General features: G+C 39.6%; 1 protein-coding gene across 7 annotated transcripts in view; it reads left to right on the top strand.

Moving 5' to 3' along the window:
- Nucleotides 1-27,193, top strand: part of LOC118770113 (forkhead box protein P2) — a 129,366-nt gene that overhangs the window by 61,159 nt on the left and 41,014 nt on the right. For all 7 annotated transcript variants that reach the window (XM_036517552.1, XM_036517550.1, XM_036517547.1 and 4 more), the window contains one exon: nt 23,345-23,434. Coding sequence is in view for 5 of the 7 variants with exons in the window: in XM_036517550.1 (XP_036373443.1) it covers nt 23,345-23,434 (90 nt within the window). In the remaining 2 variants the exon portion in view is untranslated. The remainder of the gene's footprint in view (nt 1-23,344; nt 23,435-27,193) is intronic.

Genomic DNA, 27,193 nt, shown 5'->3' with positions numbered 1-27,193 from the left:
CAGTTAGTAGCTGGAGTTACATCATTTGATGCTGCTTTGATGCATTTGATGCTGACTTCCCTACAATACAAATGTCTTACATTTATTATTGTTATTACTATTATTATTATTGTTGTTGTTGTTATTGTTATTATTATTATTGTTCGTTTTGATGTTGTTTTTTTCTATAATACATTCAAGATGATTTACACAAAAATATACAGTACCATCAACAACAACAACAATAATAATAAAAAATTATTTGATATCATTAGATTTATATTTACAGTTTTTGATATCATTATAGATATTGTATTGAATTTGATTAATGCATAATGAATTCTTCAATTTGCTCCAGAAACACATTGACCTATTAAACTCGACTAAGCATAAGAAAGGGGGGAAAAAAAAGCATTTGAAGAGGAGCAGCTAAAAATTCATCCAGAAGACTTCAGAGAAAAAGTCATTTAAAAGTGTGAAGTATCCAGTTAAGCGGCGGTAGCAGGCCGGTTTTTTGAAGGGACAAGGTAGAAAGTGACAATCTTCTCCTGTTCGGTGTGATTACCTGCGCAGGGAGACAGACAGCGAAATCAGAGGTTCTGCTAATAGGGCTCGGGAGGCCCGTTGCAGTGGGGCCTCTTCACTGTTAACTTCACTTAGAATCCCTCTGCAGAGCACATCATTAGGAGGAAGAGAACACCTTGTTATCATAAACCGCTCTTTTCCAAAGGACCACTTCCCTCTGCTGTTTGAACACCCTCCATTCCCATTCTGCGGGTGCATTTTGTCTTAATCAAAAAGGTCAAGTGCCATGCACATGTATGTACGTATGTGCCTTGTGTGTGCATGTAAGTACTGCGTATGTATGTATGCATATATGCATGTATGTGTGTATGTACGTATGCATGCATGTCTACACAAGGGACTGAATCGCTGTGACCCCTGGGTATATGTCACGTGAAATTGTCAAGTGCTGTGGTGAGGAATAGTAGTCAGCAGAACTAATTTAACTTTCAGCCACTCATCATGAGCAGGTGAAAGAACAATAAACTCAGATAAATTCCGGTTTGTCCTTTCCAATGCCAAGTATCCTAACAGCACGACCAGTAACCTGCAGTTTTTAATCCCACTGAGTTTTAAAATTCAGCATTAATACAGTTTATACAGCATTTTTTTTCACTTTGGCAATAGCGTGCACACATGTTCTATTTCCCTCCATGTAATATTTTCATTGAAAAATCCAGACCATTATTCCATGTTAGCTGTTGAATTTTACTTAGGTATTCAAAAATGCATCACTAATTGACTAGGCCAGAGAAGTCAAAATGATTGCCACATGCCAGCATGCATTTCTAACACTCATTAAGTCAATTAATTATACTAAAGGCAATTTTCACAAATTTTAGAGAGCTGCTGGTTTTTCTACAGCTGCAGAAATAAATATATAATGCACGAAAACTGTATCTGCAGCTGTGAATATGATACAAATGGTAACAATAATGCATGTCAGATTTGTGTGTGATTGGAAACGGAAATTATAGGATAAAACATAAATGAAGTAAGACAAAATGTGCTTAAAATTTGAATGCATTGATTCTTGCGGCCAGTCTCATAAATGTTTTAATGTATGGTAATGCTAATGTATATGCATGATGCGTTTTCATTGATCTGAAAATCTATAGCATACTGTACTGTAATGGACTGGTAGGTTGATCATAGCGCTGTCTAATCCGTGTGGATTTATTGGGAGGATTGATAGCTTAAGAAAGAGTCCGGCCCGATTTGCCTTCCCTAGCAGTGCTTCATACGACACACATCTTTTCCTTTGAATTGGCTGCCGTGAGTGAGGGCTGATTTTATTCAGGGGCGTTCTGTGTTCTGATTCTGAGATCTCACAGCGGCCTTTCTGAAGTCGTTCCGCTCTCTCCCCGCGCCGGTTTTTGGCGCGCCTCGGAGTTCCATTCAGGATAGGCGCGAGCGTTAGCGCTCTCTCCCCGTGACTATCGAACATGAAAGCGTGTGCGGAGAGAATGTGACGAGCATGTTGGGCTAATGAGGTCGAATGGCTGTTACATTACATCTCGCTGCTGTTTTCTATTAGGTTTTATTTATCAGTATTTGCATTCAATCTTTTTTTACATTTGTTATCTCTCGCCCAGTTGTGGGGGACAAGGCGCCTTTTCTCATTTCACTGCCAATTGTTACTGTGCGCTGAGTGTGTGAGTTGCTAGTGAATATAAAAGTGACTGCAATTAACCTGACTTTGTTGCTGGAGGAGAATTTGAGATGAGAAATCTGACAGCGAATGACGGGCATTTTTATGGGTTTAGCACAGAAGAAAGTCTGAGTAACATTGCAAAGAGAGGCATTAGGGAGTAGGTACCTGCAAATTAAGTGGCTGACACCGTCTGTTGAGATTTTTGATAGTAGCGTGCAGAATTTTTATGTGAAGTTCACATATTTTATATTCATTGTGTGTTACTGTTGGAGTATTTCCTTTGTGGGTGTGCCTGATCTTGTTTACTGCAGTGTAATTTTAAACTGCAGATCAATGCCTGACCATCATATTGAGTTACAGGTCCAAATAAAATAAATGCCATAAATTAGCCAATGAGAGATTTGTATGAGGAGAATAAACAATGAAGCATCACTTGGCATACAAAAAAAACATATTTTTAGCATTTTAGCATTTTTCTACAAAGCTGCACCACAATATGCAAAACATCAATTGTATTAAATAAATATATATCAAAATATCGAAAATACTAAATTACAAAGGGCAACCAAAACATTCAGTAGACATTATGATGGTGTGTGAATGTAGGCTTAAACCAGGTATCATCTCAGGACAGCCTGCACAGCACAGGAGGGTGTTACTTCCTTAAGTGTCAAAGGGGTGCTGTATGAGTAAGCTCCAAGTGAGGATGAGCATGGCTAAGTGAGGAAGAGCGAGGAGCGGCAGGATGGTGCATGGACCAGAGGGTGTGCCGCTGTAGGAAGGCCGTGTTCTCCGGGGTTGCCCCCCCCCCCCCCCCCCCCCCAGCATCAGTCTGAATCATGAAGCCAGGCCTTTGCAGTCAGAGTTCTAGGAAACATTGCAGTGTAGGTTTGCTGTGTTTTCTGTGCAATCTTAGCTTTTAAAGATGACAAATTTCAGCCAACAGCTCCCGTTGGCACACGCCACACATACAGCATGCAACATTTATTGTATTTTGTCAGGTGTTTAGAAGGCCACCGGGAGTTTTAATTAATGTCAGTTTAGAAAGATGCATTGTTCAGTTGGTATAGCAGCATGCCAGGTTTCTGTTTTTTCGTATAATCCACACGCTCCATGGTCTTTGGGGAAAATTGCGCAAAATTAAAAGTTACTGTGCTGTTGTCTTTGCCGCCTCCAGCTCATCAAGCACAAAACTCTCATGCAGATGCGAATTGAATTTGCCCTTGAGCATAATTTAGAAACCTAATCATCAAGGTTTTACGCTCTGCAGATAGGAGAGGGAGATGACGCTCATTTACACACTCTTACACAAAGAACCTCATTAGTTTTTATCTTACAAGCCAAGATTATATTACTCAAGTATGTAAATAAAACATCTTACAACTGCTTTAAATTTTTAATAAAGGATTTTGAAATATTAACAATTTCATGAGGAATGCTATTGTTCATCAGCATGATGCACTGTACAACATGATTGCAGCTTTGGTTTAAAAAGGCAATAAAAAACAACACATGATGTGATTTGACAGTGTTTTTTTTTGGGGGGGGGGGGCATCACAGCTCTTCAAATAGAAGAGGATCCTTGTCCTATTTATTTATTATCATATATATTTTCCGGTTAACATTTTTCATTGTGTCCTTTTGGTCCCTAAAGTATAGTACACTTGGCTTGACATATAGAGTTGTTGTCTGCTCTATGATGACAGTAAAGATAAATGATATGAATGACAGTCCTGCTGGTGGTCCTCCCCTTCCCCAGACAAAACAGATGGTATTATTCTATTATCTTCCAGTGCCGTTTTACCATAGTGTGTCCATCTATGTTAAGACACATTACATGGCTTGGTGGAATTTACAGTGCAGGCTTTGGGTAACTCCATTTCACTGTTGGGTCCCTGGAGATTGAGCCAAATGTCAGGCTGCAGCTCGAGAGGGAAAAGTGAAATCTGCTGGAAACAAACACTTATGACCATTTCATGCCTGATCTCCTCTGCGTTGTTGTGAGGAAGACAGGTGCAGCCAGGGAGCAGCACAGGTGAAAACAGACCCGAGCGGGGATGAAATCTGACTGCCGAAATACGTCTTGATTATAAAATGTTCTCTCTCTCTACCCTGCTCCCTCCCCGCCCTCCCCCGCTCCAAACGCGGCGATCTTTAATCCTACCGTCACCGGGCGAGATATCCTTCTCCGCAGCTGCCCTTCAGGTGCTATACCCCAGAGAAATGTGACGGGGAAGCAGTACACTGCTTACAATCAACTTTATTTGCTTTTGGCCAAACGATGGAAAGAAGAAAAAAAAAAGGCATCTGTGATTTAAAATTCATGAGCTGTGAAGAAGTTTTCCGCCATGTTTATCTGGTGCTTTCCATCCCACAGTGTCTGTGCCGCCCCTGTCAGACAGTCCACAGAGTGCACAGGGTCAATGTTCCCTGCTCTGTTTCCCCATAAACACTGTAAAGCTGTGTTTTCATAATATGCCTCCCTTTAATTAAAAAGTCTGCAGTTAGAAAGTGTCGTAATAGCTTCTAGTGTCCATATTTTGGATTTCTGCTCTGTGGGGTTTTTTTAAACATCTAGTTAATCCTTGTACTTATTTAGACCAATTCTAGCGGCCTCTGCAGGTGTGATAGCCATCAATGTTCCAATTATGGCTTGGCCTACAGTTGTAAAGCTATAGTTACGTCAAATTTTACAAAGTTTTCCTGTCTTACTGTGCAGTAGATAATTGATATGTGAAAATTTTACCAACCTGTGCCTATATTTAAACTTTAATGGATAAATAAGCTGAGCTTTTCTTGAAAATGCACATTAGAGGTGAAGTGTAGGGCATGTTTGGTGTCCAATACATTGACTTTACATCTGATGGACAAAGTAGAGAATATCCTTTCCTTTTTCTGACAGGAAGAAGATTCATGCTGTTTCAGTGGTGACAGTGTTAATACTTCCTGTTTTTTTTAGTGGCATTTCCTCATATGTGCTTTGGAATGTGCATTTGATTTTCTTGTATTTCTAGATCAATATTATAAGTTAAATATCTTCATTATGTGCGTAATGACTTTCCATTATTTCTTGCTGTTTCATTGAGCAGTTTGTGTGCGGTTGTAATCAAAGATCTGAATTTGATCTACAGTGTTTTGGTGATTTCATGATGCCACAGGGTGACATCAGCCTTACTGTACTGTAATGAGATTTATATCTGTATGCAGGTCTTGAAACATCATGTGTACAGCTTTGCAGTTCATGTGCAAAGAATGTGCAAATGAATATTCAGCTGGTGGTCTGCACTGATGCAAATGATGTATATGTGTTATACATATATATTTCCTTTTGTCAGAACATTAAAAGTGCATTTTGACTATAATTGCATTCATTTACACCCCCGGTTTTTGTTGCTATTATTATTATTATTATTATTATATCACTAATTAATAGAACACTATACACTCCTAGTGTTAGTCAAAGGTGTTATGAAGATGAAAAATATATCATCAAGAAGGTGGTGTGTGTTTTAGAGGCTGACGTAAAGAGGATGGGTGGAAGAGTCAGGGGGAAAGAAGAGAAAGATTGATTGTCAACAGTATAACAAATTGTAAGGAAAACCGTGGTCAGAAGTAGCAGATCAAAGTGATTTGATGTAACATGAAAACATAAGGGGGCCAATCTCTGAGCCCTGGGGGATTCCTGTCGAGAGAGCATGAGAAGCTGATATGGAGCCTTTACAACAATCTACGAAGTACAGGAGGAAGCAAGCCAGCTCAGAGCAATGTCTGAGATACCCATCACCAACAACGTGGAGAAAAGGATCCAGTTGTTTCGAGTTAAGCGCAGAAGTTCTGAAAGATCAAGACAAAAGGAAAGAGGCTGCTCTTGCAGAATAGAATGTGTTAGTGACTGAGAGAACTGTCTCAATTGAGTGTCCAGCCCTGAAACCTGACTATTTATGGTCCAGAAGGATGTTATTTTTAAAAAAGTAGGACATTTGTTTTAATGAAGCCAGTGTTTGGAGGAAAACAGGACAGAGTAAGACAGCGCAATACATCTGAACGATGGATTTATTTATGTATTCACTTATTGTAAGGGGTGAGGTGTGTGGTAGTTCGGGTGCAGCAGGAAAACAGACAGTGCTAAGGGCTCAATGGAGATGAAGGAAAGCAGAAGAGGAGATCTCGCTTTAAAAGAGCAGGGAGAGGCCGGGGCCTAGAGGGCATGGAGGTAGGTCTTCAGCAGAAGCCAGGTGACATCAGAGTCTGCGAGCGGACAGGAGGTGGAGAGGGAGGGAAGAGCAGGAGAGGGCACGGGCGCTGTGAGGTCGGGAGGCCGCAGAGCTGAAGACCTGAAGAGTCCATCGACGTCAGTACCCATGTCCTCGTGGAGCACCATAAAGCCCTCTGCTGTTAGAGGGGAAGAAAAGGGAGGCTGGCTGAGAATGGAGCGGAAGGTTTATGTGGATTAGTAGCTGTGGCTTGGATTTTTGCCTGGAAAATGAATGTTATAGCAGAGGTTTTCTTATTTTTTATTTTTTATTTCAGTTTTTCCCTATTGTAGTATTCATGGGAGGGGTGTCCTTGCATTTTTTCATGGTGATAAAAATCTTTTCTTGATCATTTCCATACTATATCATTATTACTTTAAATACCGATATATGAATATCAGTAGCACAGTTTTTGGTGCTGGCAAAATCTCTCTGGCTCAAGTTAGTTTTGAACTTATCTGCACCAGTGCAGACAGACAAAATGGTATTTTTGAGCCTTGATGTATTACAGTATGTACAGTGTGGGGGGTTGCAAACAGAATTCAAGGCAAGTAGGTTAGATATTTGTTAGGCTCCAACACTCTGGTATCCATTTAACACTGATCTTAAAAATTCCATATAAGCATATGCTGGCAGTCTTAAGCTGACAACTAAGAGGAAGGATTTGCTGGAAGGAGCTTTAGAGTGTTGTGAATTTAACAAGCGTGTCTAGTATTTTAGTTCTTTTCTGCTTAAGCAATGAATAGTAACAAATCAGGAGTCAAAATGCTTCCCTAAGGTTATTTTTTACTCTAACAAATATTGGGTGCACATAGTCCTCTGGTGAAATTTCTAGTAACCTCACAAACAGGAAAGTGGGTGCATAGATGGGTAAACTGATAGATAAGGGATGCAGTGAGAATAAATTCACCAAAATATTTTCTTTATTTATGATTAGGACAACAGTGGGTAATAAATTTAAACATGAATTGTGTTCTCTTATTTTTTATCAATGATGCACAATAGCAAACATTTTGAACACTCAGAGCACAAGGCTCCACATGCTCAATAATGCACAATCGTACTGACATTAGATAACACCTTACCCACAATCCTTCCATAGTTTTATTTGTCAGGTGGTTTTTAGCCCACCCTTGTATGCACTGGAGATAGAACCCCTTCTTTGGACTCCTCTTGAATTCCAGATGTGGTAGTTCAGTGTTAGCCAGGGAAAGAATGAATGGGTTGTATAGGGTGCACCGATCAAGGAGCCTCATCAGTCCTTCTGCAAATTTTTAAGCAGGCCGAACATTTAACTGCTGGTCAAAATGGCAGCATGGGAGCCATCTTTCAAGATGGTGAAGCTAATGGCAATAGCGTATGTTGCCTGTAATTTGTTGCCATTTGACTCTCCTGACAGGAGTAATTATTTTATGAGACAGATTGGAAGCCATAAAGGTACTTGTCTGTAATGTTATAAGCCCAGAAAGCCCTCCTCCTTCCCCCTACAGCAGGAAGGTTCAGATTCTCCTATTAAAATCAAGGCATAGGTTGTCACCTCAGAATCAAAATATGACAACATGTATATTTTTTATGAAGATCCATAACATTATCCTGTGTTTTCTCCGTGGAAGGCTATGTTAGTTTGCTGTCATCTTAAAAGTTGAAGCTTGATCGTGATGTGACTGCTGTAACGTGATAATAATAAGCTTATGCTGTATTTATTTTAAGTACTACTGATTTGATAGTCACATAAATCACTACGCAGTTTTTTACACATTTTTTTTTCTGTAAGATTTGTTTTTAACCATCATTACATGCATCTACACGTTTTCACACACATGCACATGAAACTGTGCATGCACACATCACCCTCAGAAGGAAGATAACAAGTGGAACTCTGAAGAAATGCACTCATATTGTCCATGTAACACTGGCTTGACTTCATAACCACTTATGGATTTCTATAACGTTATGTGGTTGAATCTTATGTTTTTGATCTGACTGACTGGTCCAGCACTAAAGGCCATTATCTGCCCTTGACTCAGTGGGGGAAGAGTGTTCTGAAGGTGCTGTCTTGGTAGAAACAGCCACGCAGATGATGAAAGTGATTTCCAGTTGGAACCGGCGCTTTGTTGTATGTTGTCCACGGCCTGGTGCTCCTCTGCTAACAGCTCCCCTTTCTGCTCGCAGCACAGTTTCTTTTTCCATCACAGGGATTAATTTGTTTATACTTTGTTTGCTCATTCATTATACGAAAAAGATCTACTGATCATGACTGCGCTCCCTGGGCCCTGTTCCTATAGTGACGGTGTGGAACACTGAGAGCATAGATAAGACTGAACAGAAGCTCCACCTGCTTCACGATCAGGCGTGGAGGCTAAAAGGCAAGTCTCTGAGACATTGCACTTAGATTTTTTTCCCCCAGTTTTAGAGATGTTCTGCATTTAAAGGTAGTTGCTCTGCCAACCCAGGGGCAAAGCTCATTCTTAGGGGTTGATGAGGTAGAATGAGGACAAGCTGAAAAAGATGTTACAGGCAGAAGTCAGTGTTGGTTGTTATTGTTTCGTTAATGTATTTATTTTTTGTATGCAGATATCCTGCCATGCCGTATGGCTTGTATTCAGAATTCTCATCTTTAATTTTAATTTTTATTGTTATTAATTTTGTCTTTCCAGTGTATACAGTATTTCCTTCCCTTGCAGTCTTAGCGGAATCCTCTCTGACACCTGCTGTGTGTTGTGATCTCGGGGTTACAGAGAGTCGCTGTCTTCACAGCAGTGTGTGAGGTGTTGATCGATTGAGCAGCGAGATTAGAGGGCTATAGGTTGTGGACTGGTGACAGTCACTATGGGAATCCACTAATCTCTCCATCTAACCAGCTCCACTTCTGCCTTGATGAGCCTAATCAGCAAATTAAACCCGATTTCTGAACCCTGTCTCCAGATTCAAGCCTCTTTTCTCCAAAGAAAACCATTCAGGCAGTTTCCCTGGTTTCTTTTATTTCTCTCAAATCTGTTTCTTATGGCATATACTGAAATCGAAATTTCAACATTTCTATTTTTGTGTGTAAAGAAAACATGCATTTGACATTGCATGGCAGCTTTATGTACAAATTCCAAAGTAATACCAAAACAGCTTTTCCGTTGACTTACCAGGGACACTGATTATACTGTAAATATTGGAGGCGGGTAAATAAGATGGTTTCTCAACTAAATACTCAAGATGCATTTGTAAAGACAAGATGTCACTGATATTCACGGGGTATTTAATGTTTACTCTTTGACACTTTCTGTGGTTTGGATCCAGGGGGTGATTGGACCCCACAATCTTATTCCTTGTTTCTTCTTGTGTCATTTCGTTGAACATCTTTATCTTCTCTCTCAGTGTCAGTAACCATTAGGGTCCAGGAGAGGAGACCACCAGCGGGGTTTGTCATGTTTGAAGTGTAGAGATAGGCCTGCTGCACAGGGAAGGATAGCACTAGTAGTCTACCAATGTGTGGCCCATTCTTCATGACCATATGAAATGACTGTAAGGGCTTATTTATATTGAAGGTGGGAAACGTTATTTGGTCTTCTGTAAGGTGCACACATTGGTTTTAATATGTTCCTTTTAAAGCTGCATCATGACGCATGGAATTAAACATACATACCAAGCACATATACATGATACACATTTGCGGCATTGAATAGGTGTGGCTTTAGCCTGCAGGGAGTAAGCATATAGATTGCATCTTTCAGTGAGTGGAGTTTGTACCGCTATGTGAACCTTGTACACAACTGTTACTTTGTGTACAAGGTTCAAATAGTGTGGGTTTTTTTGGGCCCAATAATGATTGTTATGATCAGTAACCAAGAATCCATTAATCAGAATGTTTGTTTATATGGCATGAACATTTGGCGGGAAGTGGAAAAAAGTCCCAATGTTTCAAGGAGCAAAATCACTGTAATTTAAAAAAAAAAACACAGTACACACATGAAGTAATAACAATAGTTATTCACAACACCTGTAACTTAGTCAACTAAATTTACACTGCCACATTCACACTTTCAAAATAGGCTATGCCTAAGCCTTGCCAATCAGAGGGAAGACAGGGTAGGACAGATTCCAGCCAGTTGTTAAAAATCATTCTTGTGGGATTCTAGTGGTGAAATGATGCATCAGTTGGGCCCTAGTGTACATGCATTCTGTTTTTCTGGATCTTTTTCATGTTGTCTCACCTTTTTGACTTTTGAGGCTTTATTACATACAAACCAGAGAGTGAAAAATATGTATCCAAGATGTAAAATAGTTCATTTTGATTTCCAAAATGAAATGTAATCTGTGGAATTTATTAGATTTGTTCCTGTCATGTATTTTTTGAAAGCTCAGAAATGTACACGGAACAGCCAGTGAAGGAGTGGCACATACATATTTGTACTTGTCTGAGCTTTGACAAATTACACCAGAACATTCAATAAATTATATTGACGATGTTTCAGAAATCGTCATCGCTTGTTTGTTCATCTTTATCCACATGGTGTTTGAATTTACATCGTAGTAATAAAGCCGATAATATCAAACACTTTCAGGGCCTGTGGTTAAACATTTGTATTTCTTTTTTTTACTGTTTCCTGCATTATATTTGTATTTAATTTTGTTGGTGGTTGGTGCAGTTTTTTGTTCTTTAGAGATTGTAGTTTTTGTTGTTTTGTTATGTTGTTGTTCTTCTTCTACTTCTGCTCCTTCTGATTTCATTTCTTTTTGAGTATGTTTAAGTCTCTTCAAAGTATGAGGTGTACAGCCCTTTTTTCTTCTACCATTTTCATTTTTTCTGGAGTGTTGTTTAAACTGTCTAGACTGGCAGGGGAAGACGTTACACCTTTCCTGTCACTGTTCTCTCCAGTGGTGAAGTACAGGTATCAATCGTTTCTCCTAATCACTCTTGACCCACACTGAGCTTCAGACTCCTACAGTAGCACCATATAGACCTTCATATGGCTATAGTGAGGTGTGTTTTCAGTGCTCCCTAAGCTATAAAACAATAACAAAAGATTTTTTCAAATTAATTGTCTAATTTAATAGGAGATATTTGCTAAATTTGCTCTCTCAAACATTCAGCATGAGCAAGAGAAAAATCATTGTTCTAATTTTAGCGTATCCTTTATGGTTTCTGATGTTTGTCAGTATGGTCTAATGTAAATAAAGGTTCACACAATGGTTGCAGTGCACTTTTTTTTTTTTACTTTGCACATATAGTGTGTTTGGTATTAAGTCATTTTCTTTTTGATGTAGAATCAATTCTGAATCCATATATTTTTCCAGAAGCAGTGTAATTGTGCTGTCCTTGTCTAAATTGCTTTGGAGTGATCATGCTTTTGGCACATTTATCAAAGCCTTACCCTTTTATAAAAAGAAAATGCAAAAATCAGCTTCTCACATGGACCGGCTAAGTGAGCGGCACAGTGATAAATTTTCTTGTTAGGAGAAATTACATCCACTAACTTGAGCTACTTTAGCATGAAATTGAAAAAGAAGCATTTCTTCGGAATTTACATTCTTGATTCAATGAAAGATGTAGATTAGCCCTTTGAAAAGGGGGGAAAAAAAACACGTAACTAAGGAAGTATGACTTTTTCACGCTACACTGTTATTAAAACACGCCACAGGATTGGAATGGAAAGGTTTTGTTTATGGAGGCTGAGTGCACTCAGCCAAGTAGTCATCTTTAAAACTGAGGAAAATACATTTGGCGCTTGTTCAGATGCATCTACTTTGTTATTTATTTAATTTTTTTTTTTTTACATCTTCATCAATGGCTTTGGCGTCTTTCATCTCTCACCTAAGCCATGCTCGGCTCCTTCTAATCAAAACTACTGGCGGAGTGCCGCGGTTCACTAGCCTCAGGAGCTGCTTTTTCCCTTAAAGAAATTGCAGGGAAAATGTTGATTGATAGATGTTGCATGTCAGAAGAGAAGATAACTGTATCTTCCCCCAGCTTACTAAAAGGTCAGGCGCGCGGCGTAATTGGAATATTCACAGACAACTTACAGATAAAGTGGATCAAGGAAAAAAGGTACGGCACCTCATAAGCAGTGAAATGTAGACTAAGATGCATTGTTCCCGCTGTTGCAGATGTAGTACCTATTAACTTCCCGTGATCTTTTGCGAGGCCGAATGTTGAAGAGATTGGGCAGAGAGATCCATCACCTCTCTGAACAGGCTGCTGAATGTAATAGCGCAGCAGGATTCAGGTAAATGAAGGCTTCGGAACAAAGCACAGCACTGAACTTGCTTTTGTTTACTCTCTATATTAGTTTCTGTTCGCCCGGCGTACAAACAATATTAAGTTGCTATTGCTGTAGTATTGTTTGCTGTCACAGTCTCATTTTTTCACATCCCAAGCCAATACTGTTTGTGGCTCTTGGGCTCCTCGGTTTCTCTTGCAGAAAGTTGAGTGCCTGTCACTTCAGGAAACACATCTTTGAGGTTTTTTTTTTTTTTTTTTAAGTAAGGTCAATCTTTTTTGGAGCTGTCCACCTACCTTTGTGTGTGTGTGTGTGTGTGTGTGTGTGTGTGTGGTTGCTTCAGTCTGGATTTTGCATTTGACTTAAAGTGAGATTATTTGCATCAATCTGACATTGAAACTTAGTCGGAAGAAACAAATCTGAATGACTTTTTTTTTCTCATTTTACTTAGCCAAATACACAGTATTCATTTCACTGCTGTTAATAGCCTTTGAACAATTAAGGTTAGCTATAATGAGTAATTCCCAAAGCCCAGGAGTTGCATTTTAATGACCCTTTGGGTAATTCTATAACCACAAGCCAGACCCTTCCAAGAGACAGACACAGTCTATTGACCTGCAGTTAGTGCAGCCAGTGTGCTATAGATAAACTATGCACAGAGGAAATTGATTATCTAATAGCTACAATGCTGAGGTGCTGAAGGTCAAGGCTAGGGTCAGTCTACTACTGAGTGGTTGGCTCCACTCTTAGAGGTGTGCTTTTTAATAGACACCGTGTCATACTGAGGAGCCATTTTGATCTCTTTGGTTTTTGAAAATTTTTATTGTAACATTATCACCTTCTTTGTGCAATGGCCAAAGGAAGGAACCTTGCCTTTACAGTGTATTTCTGAGTCATTTTACAAAGGAAGGACATTGGGTGTCTTCTAGTGAATTGGTTCTGTTTTATAGTTATTATTATTATTTGGTTGTGTAGACCTGCATAGCTTAATATTGTTAACATTTTGACAGTGACTTTTGCCATGTTGCAGCCTTGTATTCCAGTTTTGTGTGTGAGTGCAAGCTTTGTTTGTACGTGTGTGCTTGTGTACGTGTGTGTGTGTTTATCATCGTCACAGGCATGTGTATTGATATTGACATCCTGCACAAACACATCTTCTTTTGATGTTCTTGGTAAGATTTCCAGCTTCTTGTGAACCACGGTAAGATTCATCGTTGCCTCTGGCCGTGTTCTTTGGTCTCTGAGCCTCTTAATAGGTGCTTGTCAACAAAGACAGGCACAAACACGGTATTGCAGAAAACAACTTCATTCTGCAGCTCTTGGAACTCCACACCATTAAAGAGCCTCGAGTTTCTGAACACAAAGCACCTTGCAAACAGGCCTCTTCACTGCTGACTCCCTCCCTGTTCTTTCACAGAGCACAGCTGGGAGGTTTTTAACACCACATCTTACAGCTTACAAAAGTATTCCTCCAACTGTCTGATATTCGCCAGTCTGGATCTTTGAAAGATATTTAAATGAATCGTGATCACGTGCGCTCTCTCTAGATGCTATAATACAGAATTGAAATTTAATATTTAACACACTTTGCACAATGAAACCAGCTGTATCTGCTGTTAATCCAGTTTTTTAATAGCACAACAACAGCTTGTTTTATTCTGTGTGTCAGTGTAAACCAGTCAGTGAAAAGAAATGTCACCCTTTAGCATGGACATCATCAGTTCACAAGGTTCAAAATTAAAACCCACCAGCAAGCAAATGCAGGTAGATTTTCTCTTTAGCAGATTAAAACTGCAGGGTCATTAGTCACTGTGGCAGGTGCTTTTTGCGTGAAAGAAAAAAAAAATCACGGCCTACTATGTCAGTGAAAGAAACATTGTAAAATAGAAAAAGCCAGACTACACATCCCTTTCAGTCTGGTTCAATTTGTCTGTTTGTTTAATTTTGTTTTATTTTGTTCTTTACTATAAGTTACTCCTCTGTAGTTTCCCGTTGTGAAATCTGTTTGTTGGTCATCTCTATGCAATCTCTGATGGTCCAGTCACAATCTACTTCTGACAGCACGATGCAAATTCTTATACACAGGATGATTCGGCTAGATTTGACAACTAACTCGCTGGTTTTGGTCTTAGAGGTAGTTAGAATCTTCACTGTGTTTGGCACACCACATATTTTTATAACTGGCTCTACTATCAAACTTAAAATATGGAGAGAACAATTGCGTGAACAGACCACGGACATCTGTCTGGCTAGCTGTCTAGCTGGCTAGTGGTAGTAACAGACATTGTTTTCTTGTGGCTTTAGCTAATAATATGCAATTCTGCTACCATTTGGATGTGTGCCTTGGATGTGTGCCTCACAGGATCCAGTTAAATATAGCTTGTTTCAGAGTAGATTATTTTGAGTGGTCAGAAATCTGACTGTCCGGCAATTTTTTTTACCCACCAGCCATGCTGGCTGGTGTACCAAAATGTAAATTTCGGATCCCATATTCATTGATATGAGACATGGGACAGTCCTGGATTAAAGTCAGTTTCCGTGAGGGGTGCATTGACCTCCCATCTGTCCACTCACAACAATGTGGCAGCCAACCTCATCACATGAGGCTCCCTTAAATCCCCAACTTAATTTGTGAAGGTTAAGAAGGAAGGACAGACAACCAGAGATGCTGAGCAATAAGCGACGAGACAACCAATCAGATCACTGGGCCAGGACTGTCAGCTGATGGGGAAAGTGTCTCTTTCTCCCTAGGTGCATGTTTTTGGGAGTAGATTGTCATGGCTTTCAGTTGTGAAGCTGTAAAGGACTTCCATAAGTAGAGCAAATAAAAGGACCTGAAAGAGAGGTGAATCACCTTATCTAAACCCAGGCATTACTAAAGCTGTCAGCAGAGAACTGGGATGAAATGGATTTCATAACTGAAGGGGCAGGAAATGCATTGAGACAATGGGATATATGAGGAGAAAGTGAAGGGCAGAAAAAAAAATACATGGAATAGTTTTTATCATTCACCTATTATTCTTTTTTACATATATATATTTTTACCAGTTCTTTGTGTTAATCATATTCATGGTAGGGTTTTACTTTGAATGTGGCTTAGTTTTCCCTACTGAACTGTATCTGCCAAACTGTTTTATACCAAGCTTCAAGAGTGGACAAAGATTCCCCTGTATTGTAAAGAATTTCCATGGCAGTTTTTACTGGAGGCTGGGAGTATATATACTTTATGTTTTAGTGAACTACAGCACCCTAACTCTGTCTGGCTTGTTTATACTGGCTCTGACTCCACTGGCTGGGATTGACAAAGGCATGCAGAAAGCTGCTTTTAGAACCGAGATTTGCACACTTTTAGTGATGAACTAAACAGCTGCGTGTTTTCTTTCTCTCCTATTGAAAAAGTGCAAGGTTACACAATACAGCCAGTTTTCATCTCTCCCATAAATGCGCAGATTCCTGGGATATAAATGACTGAATTCATCACCAATTCATCAGGGAGGCTGAGCTATGCAGTTCTGTTTACAGTGGCAGAAAGTTAATATAAATTTTCATCAGAAGGGGAAGTTTACACATATGATTCTATTTGTCCTTCATTATTAGCACCTGAGTCTGGGCCGGGAAGCGTAATTGTCTACAGGCACAGGCCAAATAGATGCAAGGGAAAGGCAAATAAGCACACCAAAAATAATTTTATGGTTGTCTGTTACAATCCTCTCCCTGGGATTCTTAATCTAGAAAATCAATAAACAACGTGAGTGAAACTCCGTTCCTTTCACTCAGTCGCGGCCCCCAGTCAGAGCGGCATACAGAAGGCCATTGTTCCTTCAGGACTGGAGAGGATTCTCCATGGACCAGTCATACATTACAGACTGTGTTGATTTATTGAGTTATAAATAAAAATGCTCATTATTCCAACAGCCTTCTTTTCAGACTCTGAAGCATGGTATTCTACTTGTGAGCAGGATCATCTGATCACACAATAACCCTCCCGCCTGCATAAAAAACACACTCAGTTTTCCTCCTCTTGCACTGGTTCATTGTAGACATTTCTTTCCATTTATCTATATACTGGGACCAAAAGGCTGAACAAAAGAAGCTTTTGTGATGGCTTGTTTGTCAAGGTGTTATTGTATTACATTGTATTAGGCTTTCCTTTCTTGTCACCGCTGAAAACCGAGCCGATTATGCTACTGTGTACAGAGAAAGGGGAGCAGTAGCGCTGATGGTTTGAATTCTTACATATGAGTACAGAAGGATCACTTTGTGGGGCCAGCAAGTGAACTCCTTAACATTTCTGAGGCATGACTATACCTTTGCCAAATGGATAAGAGGATTCTTTCAACTTATTTTGTGCAGGAGGTACTTATGATGATAGGAGTACAGCTTTCACTGAGTGTGAATTATGGTCAGTACTTTGTTAAAATGTATGTGTGAGGAACCTAACCTGCGGTGATTGCCTAAAGAATCATGCATTAGGATTAAAGATACTATTTGCATGGCAGCCTTCTTCGCGGAACATAACGTTAGGGTGAGGGTGGATATTTTAGTGAAGCAAGTTGTACCTTGATGAAGAGTACAACAGCAGTGCTACATTGGGGTTTCGAACCTTCTGGTTCCATAAGCACACTACCTCAATGCCAGTGTTATCTTGCTGATAATTACCTTTTCCACTTCAAGCGCTGTATGTGTTTAAAAGGCCATTCTATATGGCTTTGAAAACTTACTACACTTGCGTAACATGCAGGGTGCATTTGTGGCATAAACATTTAGCTCTGTAGTGTTTGTGCTCCACAACATTCAAGAAGAGCTGGCAGGCCCGGGTCCAGCCAGCCTGTTTGTTTGGCCGTCTCAAGCTGTTTATGCCTGCCGTTGGTGGCATGTGACTCCCAGGGGTTGATAAAGGGTTGTTTTTTCGCGCCGCGCGTGTGTGTTTCCCGGCCACTGAGATAAGCCGAGGGCTGACACATCTGGCCTGTCAACAGCGGTGGAAATGTTCTATCTGACAGGTTCTTGTTCAACAGCGGCACACTGCGGGGTGGCTGTGCCTGCTATAGAGCGCTGTGATTTATACATGTCAAGATGTGGAAGGATGGATTCAGTCCTGACTCCTTTAGTTAGCTTTCACTCCATCTTTTTTTTTTCCCCCCCATGAAAAACTATGTGCTCTGAACCATATTTCATCTCACAAGTACCACTGCCCCTATCTCCTCTTTCTGGGTAATTACCCCACAGGAATATGTGTGTATTCCTACTGTTTCAGATAGAGGAGTCTGTTGCAAGGTGCCTGTTTGTTTGTTTGGTGCCCAGCCACGGCAGTGTGTGCATTGCCATTACTCCTGTGGTGCGTAATGTAATTGTGGTAACAGCATGTTAATAATACTTTCATTACAGAAGATGGGATCAGTGCAGTAGGCCTCATTATAAAGTGCTGTGTTTCCTCCCCCAAACAATTAGGTTTGCTTCAAAGCCTCCATCCCCTGATTATCAAGCAGTGTGGTATGTTCCATTGTGCTATCACATGTATTATGAATGTTAGGGTATTCTTCTCCTGTTTCATAACTGTCATTTTACGATAATCTCCACTTGCAATTAAAAAGTTTGTAGTGCAAAACAAGGGGTTTTGTTCAGACAGACAAGGAGAACTCCTTTGGAGGTGCACTTTTTCTTTAATTTTAACAAGCTGTACTAAGGAATCTGTGACTTTCTGAGGAAATACACACCGCTAATTATTTCATGCTTGTTTTAGATCTCAGAATGTCCTTTCAAAAGGTGCACATTGGCGCGATTGCTCCATTCTAGTTCCCTATTCAGAAATGTAAATTTAAACACCAGGTGGAAGGAAATGATATTTGGCATATTTCTCTGTTCCCCTGTCTGTCTTTCTCTCTCCAGTGATCTGTGCTCAGCCATTAATGTAACAGGGGACTGCCTGTGTAAACAGTCTTGTTTCTCCGCGTTTCACATAATAGTCACCCGTATCATATTTCTTCTGACCTCGCTATCTGCAACCAATTACAGAGGATCCATTTGGGCTGAATCTATTTTCATAAGAAGCCAGAGCCTCAGTGTCGTTCCTCAGCGATGAATATCAACATCAAATATGCTTCTGAGTGCCTTGTTATTTATGTTACAGTGTGAGATTTCTTAGCCCGCCGCTCTCAAGAATGTGTCACACGGCGCTGTTTATACACAGAGGGTATTAATGGGTGGAGATGTCATTCCTTCTCGTTTGAAGGTGCACAGCAACCCAGGTTAAATGGCCACGTTCTTTATGTTTTGGCAGTGCGGCGCCTGGCAACAAAGTTCTGATAAATTTTCTTGACCTTTTGTTGTATAGTAAGTAAATAGGAAAGAGGCATGCAGGGCCTTCAGAATAGCCCATGGGTTGCAGTGTGTTTGGGTTCAGAACTTTAGAGGATAGTTTTTTTTTTTTTTCCCCCCATCCAGTTTGAAGAAAACAAGTTAAATATTTTTACGTACGTGTGCTCACACTCACCGGTCTGGAGTGTTGCTGGCATGTCCTGACACTGTTGCTTGGTTAACTTGAATGGATACACTTACGTTCGGTTGTGCTGGATAAGAGCGTCTGCTAAATGCATGTAATGTAAATGTAAATACGTTGTATGGGGAATTTGGCTTGCATGGTTTTGGCTTGAATTTGTTGTAAGCGATGGGTATTGCCACCTTCTGTTGCATCATTCAGCTTCGTCTTAAAAGCTCAAGGGCCAAATGTATGGCTGTCCAGTGGATCATAATCTAAGATCTCCTGGGCTCCCTTTGCTCCTGATGCTGGGTACCACAGTAAGAGATCCAGCTTTTCCGGGCCCAGACTCTTTGCTTTTTGAGCAGCCTCCTTTATAAGGCCTTTACCTTTGTCTTGCAATTCCCTCGTATATCTGATAGAGGTAGCAATTTAATGATCTTCCTTGTGCCGTACCATACTGTATGTATCAGCATTCATAATCAGTCTGATGTTCAGTGCTCACCTCCAGTCTGAGCTGTGGAGCTGGTGTTATCTGGTGCACAGATCTCCACTGGTTTCTTATGACCAGTTTTTTGCTGAGGGACCACCTTCACTCTGCAGTAATTTGGCACTAAGCAGCAAGTCACTGTTGAAATAGGCACAGAGGAAAACGGTCTTTGCCAGTTTTTATTTTGTGCTCCATCCTTTTGCCAAGCTCTGGCGTTACTTCGGGATCCATTTACTATAGGATATTAGTGGCTTGTTTTGAGTACTCAGTAAGTTAATAGAAATGTGGATGACATTTGGTTTTGAGCGCTGAAACTCGCCTTCTGTTAATACCCTTGTAATTCAATTCTCTTCGCAATGCATGAATATTTTGAGGTTTGAGATTCTTTCCTCTCTCAGTGTTTTGTATTGGGTCACTAAGAAGCACTGATCATGAAAAATCTGCTGTTATATGATATAGCCAACATTAGACTATTTTGTAGGTTGAGGTTGCAATAGATATATATCTTTTAGTTGAACTGTGATGCTGTCATCAATTGATTTTTGCAGTCAGGATCTCTTCCAAGATAAAAATCATTGCTAATCAATGATTGATTTTTGCCTTGAGGCTAAGCACTCACTATGAAATTGGTAAGCTGCTATCGATCATGTGTCACATATCGCAGGTATGATTTAGGTGGCGGGTTTTGTTACGTTCCTTGTCTCCAGAATCATTCCAGGTATGAATATGAAACATCTATTGTAACATCTGCACAACAGTAGACACAACAGCAGACTGTGAATGCTTCCCATACCTTTAATGATTAACCACTCCGAGACTACCCTGTAGCTTTGCGTGCCTTTCTCTGCTGTGTGAGACAGTTAATATGAGCAGAGGTATTTGACTCAATATTACATCTATGCATCTAGCTTACATTTAAATGTAATTTTGAAAATGCTGGCCTTAAATAAAGACTTAAACGAATCAAGATGTGGTGGAGCCTGTGTGTGTGTGTGTGTGTGTGTGTGTGTGTGTGTGTGTGTGTGTATTTTCCAGTGTGTCCTGAAGTTAAAGCCATGCCCTCCACAATGGTACCAGATCCTTTTTCTGGGCAGACAAATCAATGTTGTTAGGACACAGTGGCACTGCATCGAGTGTGTTTACTCTGGTTTTCAGTGTCTGCCTGCCTCCTCAGAAGGCTTGCTTGGAGCCAGACTATGGCAGCCCTCGCTCTGTCTTTTCATAATTGATCAGGGGATGGCTTCCCTTCCCTGAGGGTTAAGACGTGGCAACTTTTTTCTGTTTGCTCAGCATCTCAATGCTCTAGTTCAAACAGTGTTCACACCATCTGGCAGTGTAATGCCATATGCACATCCTGTCAAAGCAACTGTTGTCATGGATACTGGAGTGGAGAAGAAAAACACATCCCCTTGATTCTTATAGAAAAAGTGTCTTTCGCTATCTGAAGTGTTTTTTTTTCCTCTCAACAAAACAGCAGTAAAGTTTTTTTTTTTTTTTTTTTTTTGTCAATTGTGCATCTACCGTATGTTTTTTGGAGAGGATATGCCCAGCTGTGCTGAATATATTTAAACTTTTTTTTACGATTTGTTTATGGAGCCTTTAAGAAGCACAGCATCTATGGTTTTATCATCTGCCTGTGGTTACCTGTGGAGATGCATATATTTGTCAGACCGACTGAATGAAAGACCTCAAGACTCCAGTTTCTCTGTGGTTGCAGTTTTGGTTGCTTGACTTATTCCTGTGATTATTGGCTGTTGTCCTACCTGTCACTGCCAATCACAAATGATAACCAGAATGTCATGGTAGTCTCAATTGATTTGAGCTTTAAAATGGAAGATGAGAAGCCTCCAGTATGAGAATCATAAGGGAAGAGCGTGAAACCCTGCTTCTGTTGAACTTGGGCGATTGATACTCTAAGAAAACAGTCAGCAGTGTGGCTGGAGTTAACAAGTGCTTCTCTTATCCGGGGTGAAGTTGGAGATGTTCAGAGTAGGGCCAGATAATGCTTTTGTGAGATCAAGTGAGATCAAGCCAGTGGCATGTTCCTTTAATTCAAATTTAAAGTGAAAAAAACAACAAATGTAAAATATTTGGATCAGTGAACACATTCAAGTAAATTAGAGGGACGGGTCAAATTTTATGTCTCGAGTAGATGAAAAAATGAAAAGCGTGAATAATGAATACTGGAAAAAATGGATAAATACAATGAAATACATATATCACAGTAACCACAAGAATCATTCAACACTGCTAAAGTCATATTTGTTATAAAATATGCACTACAAACAAAATTCCAATCAACAGGAAAGCAGAATATTACAGGCATTATTGACCACAAGACGACAAATTCTGCTAAGTCTTACCAAGCCATTCAGCAGCCAGTTTTATTGGTGAAATGATATGTCTTTCGTAACTCATTGAGCAGTCGGACAGCTATCATTTGTGAATGAATCAGCTGGTCTATCCAGTAGTTGCGGTTTTCTTTACTGAAAGAACCGATTCAGTTATTATGAAATTGGCATGCATTCAGTAACGCATATTAACAAATAAACGAATCACGGTCATGTGTTTCTGTGTACAAAGTGAGTGTGGTTTGTGTGAGTGGGATTGTGTATGCAAATGTCAGTCTAAAAAAAAAAAAAAAAAGAGTAAAAAATGAGAAAGCCATGAACTCCACCATGGAAATATGTCTGGAAAGGTCTCCAGCATGAATCGTTTGTTGGCCTCATGGGGCACGCTCTAAGCAGTCATGTATGGATTATAGATTATGATGTTACAATGTTACATTGTGTTACACTGTTTGTCCTGCTGCTATCGATTGACCACAATCAAAATCACAGCTTTGATAGACCCAATAAAAATAAACAAGATGTTCCTACAGGATATGCTCTGGAAGGCAGTACATAACCCACTGAGCTCAGACACTCTGTATACCTGTTAATTTTAATGTCTTCTCATAAAACAAAAAAACAAAATGCCTTTGTTATTTCATGCAGTATAATTTCATTTATACTGTGTATCTCCCAAGGATACTCACTGTAGTACATCTGTATTTAAACTACGGTAATTATGATTGACTAAGCAAGTTACTTTGCATCAGAAAACTCTTAGAAATGTTACTTAATGATCCTGAAAATAAGTTATAAGGCCTTTTTTGGCTTGTTGTGGTAGATAAACAGCAGTCAGACAGTCTCACTTGGTACAAAAGCCAGACAGATTGAGGGTTTAACTTCTGCCTTCCAAAGTCAAGCACACATGCCGCAAATTCCCACTTCCTAGTTAATTCACTTCTAAGGTAATCTGATGTTGATTTGTCTAATTTAATTACAGCTTCTGGTAACACTTCATATCTTCTGCCTCTGCTTCAAATTGATATTATGAATATGCAAATGGCCTAGTAATTTGCAGAGGAGTGGGCATTTCTGTTGAGCACACACTAGACGGGTCATTTCCACTGGTGCTGTCTAGTTTTTTCTCCTTTCAAGAGGGCTTTAGACGAACTAACTATTTATCTTTGATCATAGCTGTGACAAAGCACTACATAGAATGAAACTTTATTTTACTCACCTTGATAAAGCGTGCTGCTGTAGATAGTGACAGTGTTGACAATTTTATGTTTGAATGTTACTGTCCTCTTTCACATTTTGTACATTACAAGGATACACAGATAACCCAAAAGGGAAGCTGACTCTATTCATCTCCCCGTTCTCTTTCTAGGCGCTACAAGCAGCAAGGCAATTACTCTTACAGCAGCAAAGCAGCGGCCTGAAATCTCCAAAGAACAACGACAAACAGCGTCCACTGCAGGTGAGAAGCATTTCACTAATCTTTTGCGTTCATACATTATACATGGCTTTCTCGACTGTATTTCCTCTGGTCTGCGCGGGTGTTTGATTTGGCATTGCAATTTTGAACCTGTCGCCTAGCCGGGCTTCACGAGCGAGCCAGCGTTAACACTGGGTTTTTTGTTTTCGTGAAATGAACCCGATCCGCAAGAAACGGCTACCCTGCTATTCGAGCAAGATGTCTTTTAAGAAAGAAACGGAACTTTTTTTTCCCTCTGTTTTGAGAAGTTTCTGGTGGGTAGCTGCTCCTCTCCAGCATAAACAGCAGCTCTTTGTCATTAATTAGCCCTTCATAGCACTGGACCAGTGAGAGGTTCAAGAGTTCACTTCTTACCTCAGCCCTGACTCTGGCCCACATGCACACATACCACTCACTGTGCTTGCTCTGTGTCCATCTTCTGCTATAATCTAATGCTGGCCCAGATTCATCATTATGCAGAAACACCACTATATGTGGTTGCTCTGTGTCCACCTCCTGCTAAACCAAAGCTTGATGGTGGCCCAGAATGATTATGCAGAGAGACCACTCTGTGTGTTGGGTGTACTGCAGGTGTTCTAGATAGGGACTGCTCACAGGTTTGGCCATAGTTACATGCACACAGTACAACCTGTATTCGTAGAATTTACTTCAATCCATTTTCCTTTAATTTTTGGTATTTTCAGTGTTATATTTGTTTTTAAGGTTTTCACTATGTGTGAGGTCTTGTGGCCTTGAACATACCTTGACTTTCAATCTTGAAGTGAACATTTTGTACCACATATTTTTCTCAAAAACATGTTTTTAATAATATTTCCTTTATGTACATTCCATTATTTCATTTCTTGATTGAAACCTAAGCATTCTTCTAGAAGAATTTTCTTTGAATAGTATGAATTATTATTTTAAAAACAGAGAAATGTCAAGTGGCTTGCATATTCAGCATTAGCATGCAAGTAATTCCTCATTCCTCAGAATAGTATGTATGTTGACCGGTGCCAATTGATTAATGTAGGCAGTGTGTGTTTCGGGTGGTATATGTGTGCATTGTGTGCAATGTTTGTTGCATATATGTGTACAGTACATGTGTATGTGTTGTATGGTATGTGTGTATGTGTCTGTTTTTAATGATAGTCTGAATGGTTATAAGAAATAGCCCAATTTATAAAATACATCAAGACCGTTATGATTGATCCTTAGGTATGCAAATTCCACAGAACATCATATGTGTGTGTGTGTGTGTGTGTGTGTGTGTGTGTGTGTGTTGTATCCGTGTGTGTGTGTGTGTGTGTGTGTGCGCGTGCGTGCGTGTGTGTGTGTGTGTGTGCATGTGTGTGTGTCTTTGTCTTTCTGTCTGCTTTAAATATTGAATAGGTACAGTATGAGCATAAGTGTAATTCATGAAATATAATTGTTATGAGTGTTCCTTAATTGTGTAAATTTCATGAATTACAAGAGAATATTAATTTGAAAGATGTGTCCATGACAGAATGCTCTATTGAAAGGCAGCTAATTTTAACTGGCTGTCAGTTTATCTCATCAAGTATAATTTGCCATATTGATTTTTCATACAATGGTGTCTTTATTTGGTTGTCAGTGGTTTGGATAAGGTCACAGTCATACTGCTTTTAATGCATTCCTTTCATGACCCTGTTAAACAGACGATTTTCCCCCTAGATAAGAACAAACAATTTATTCCATTTTAAGATGTCTTCAGCTTCTTCAGATAGCGTCAACAATTAAAATATTTTCAGCTTTTATTTTTAGGCTTAAATTGCAGTGTGAGAGTGTGCTCTCAGCTAATAAGTGCTATCGAGGAACAGTGGGTTACCTCATTAGTACTTTGTGCATTTAATTACAGAAGAGAAAATTGGAGTTAACCTCGTAGTTAATATTTTCACAGAGTATTACAGTGCCGACACCTTCAATTGGAGTCACACCCCTGTGTACCTAATTATGTGCTGGAGCAAGATAAGGTTTGCAAGGGCACACCCCTGCTTTCCATGAAATGGTTTAGATCAGTTTATTCTGATTATTCAAATTAGTTGTTTAAAACTGAAATATTTGTAATAACAGCGCTATTGTCATCAAGAAATATTAGCTTTAACATATTGTGCGGCATTTTCAGTTAAGCTGTTACATTGTAGCCAGTTTAGCAGCAAGCATTATTCAGATACACTGTACACTTTCTGCCTCCTGACCACCTAAATTAACTGTACACTGTTAATGCAGCATTAATGCTTGTCATTTCTAAACTGGAATGTCCTGGTAAAAGTGAGTCATAAGTGTAAATATTTGCTAAAAACACCTTTCTTAAAAGAACCAAATAACCAAAGAATTTATATTCCCTTTTGCTTGGAACAAATGCATTTGCAGTTCTACATATTCTTATTTCACTCAGCCAAGCATTTGGTTGGTTTTGTGAAGCTGAAATGGACTTAAAGCTCCTCCGTTTTAAAATGACAAGAGTGACAATGCGTAGTTTTTGCTTGTAAGTAAGCGTGACAGAGTGGGGTAGCTTGTAAAGCATTCTTAAGATATTCATTTTTAATAGACCAACAGAACTGTTGTCTATTAAAAATGTGTACATGCTTTACTTACAGTGAGTCTAAAATAACCATCATGGATGACAGCAACGAGTGCCATCACAAATGTTTCCCTGTTATGCTGTGGTTAATTTATTCATGTGTTGTGAAAAGCTGAATGGGAGCCTTTGAGGGTTTGAAGCTTCATTTCCTAGCCAGTCACCTGAACACCTTTGCCAAATGTCATATTTATTTATTTATTTATAATTTACATTTTTATGTTTATATTGTTCTTTGTGAGCCTTAGCATTGTGCTCATCTAGAGTGCCTGGAATATCTGCTTCTGCTTGGTTCCCACTCACATAATTCAGTTTTCTTTGGTCTCCAGTAAGATGAGGCACACTTTGGGATATCTTTAGATAAAACGGGATTCTGCAGTGAACAAAGCTTTCCAAACATCTTCGCTTCATGCTACTGCTTAAACCATGGAACTGCATAATAACGGGGCATGGGACTTCACTGGATGGTTCTGCATTCACTTAAGCAGTAGCATTCATGCTTAAAGTGGAATGTGTTTTAATCTCTGTTCTTATATTGTGTGCGTGTGTGTGTGTGTGTGTGTGTGTGTGTGTGTGTGTGTCTGTGTGTGTGTGTGTCTGTGTGAGAGAGAACAAAGCAGAAATACTTAATTGGAGATAATCATAGCTACAGTCGAATGTTAGAAAATACAGTATATATGTAAGTGTCTCAACTAGCTGCTGGCCCGTGACCAATCCTTTGGTGCTAATAACAGAGGATGGTCAATATTGAATATTTACATTTACCTAGTCTATCCCATCCTCATGTTACCAATATGAATCAATATGGAATAAGGCAGGCAAGTAGTGTATAGTGGTTTAAGTTTATCCGCCTGCTGATCCATCTTTTATTAACATCTTTGCCATGTTAGATTTCACATGTATGTTTCAACAAACATAGATGCATTACAGATCAAATACAGGTAATCATGCCAGTTGCAGTATTTTAACATCTTCCAGGGTTCTATCTTTCCATTCACTTCATTTTAAAGAATTAGTTGTCTAATGCCTCCGACAAGCTTCTTAACTGTAACTATGCAGCTGAAGTAGCACATGATGTTGTTGCTCCATGATATATTGTACATCCTATCCACATTTATACATTTGGAAATTTAACTAAAGCAATTCATGTTAAGGACTGT

The sequence above is a fragment of the Megalops cyprinoides genome, chromosome 23, assembly GCF_013368585.1.
Source record: "Megalops cyprinoides isolate fMegCyp1 chromosome 23, fMegCyp1.pri, whole genome shotgun sequence".
NCBI classification, from domain to species: Eukaryota; Metazoa; Chordata; class Actinopteri; order Elopiformes; family Megalopidae; genus Megalops; species Megalops cyprinoides.
The sequence above is the reverse complement of the archived record's forward strand: the minus strand, read 5'-3'. Positions and strand labels throughout refer to the sequence as shown.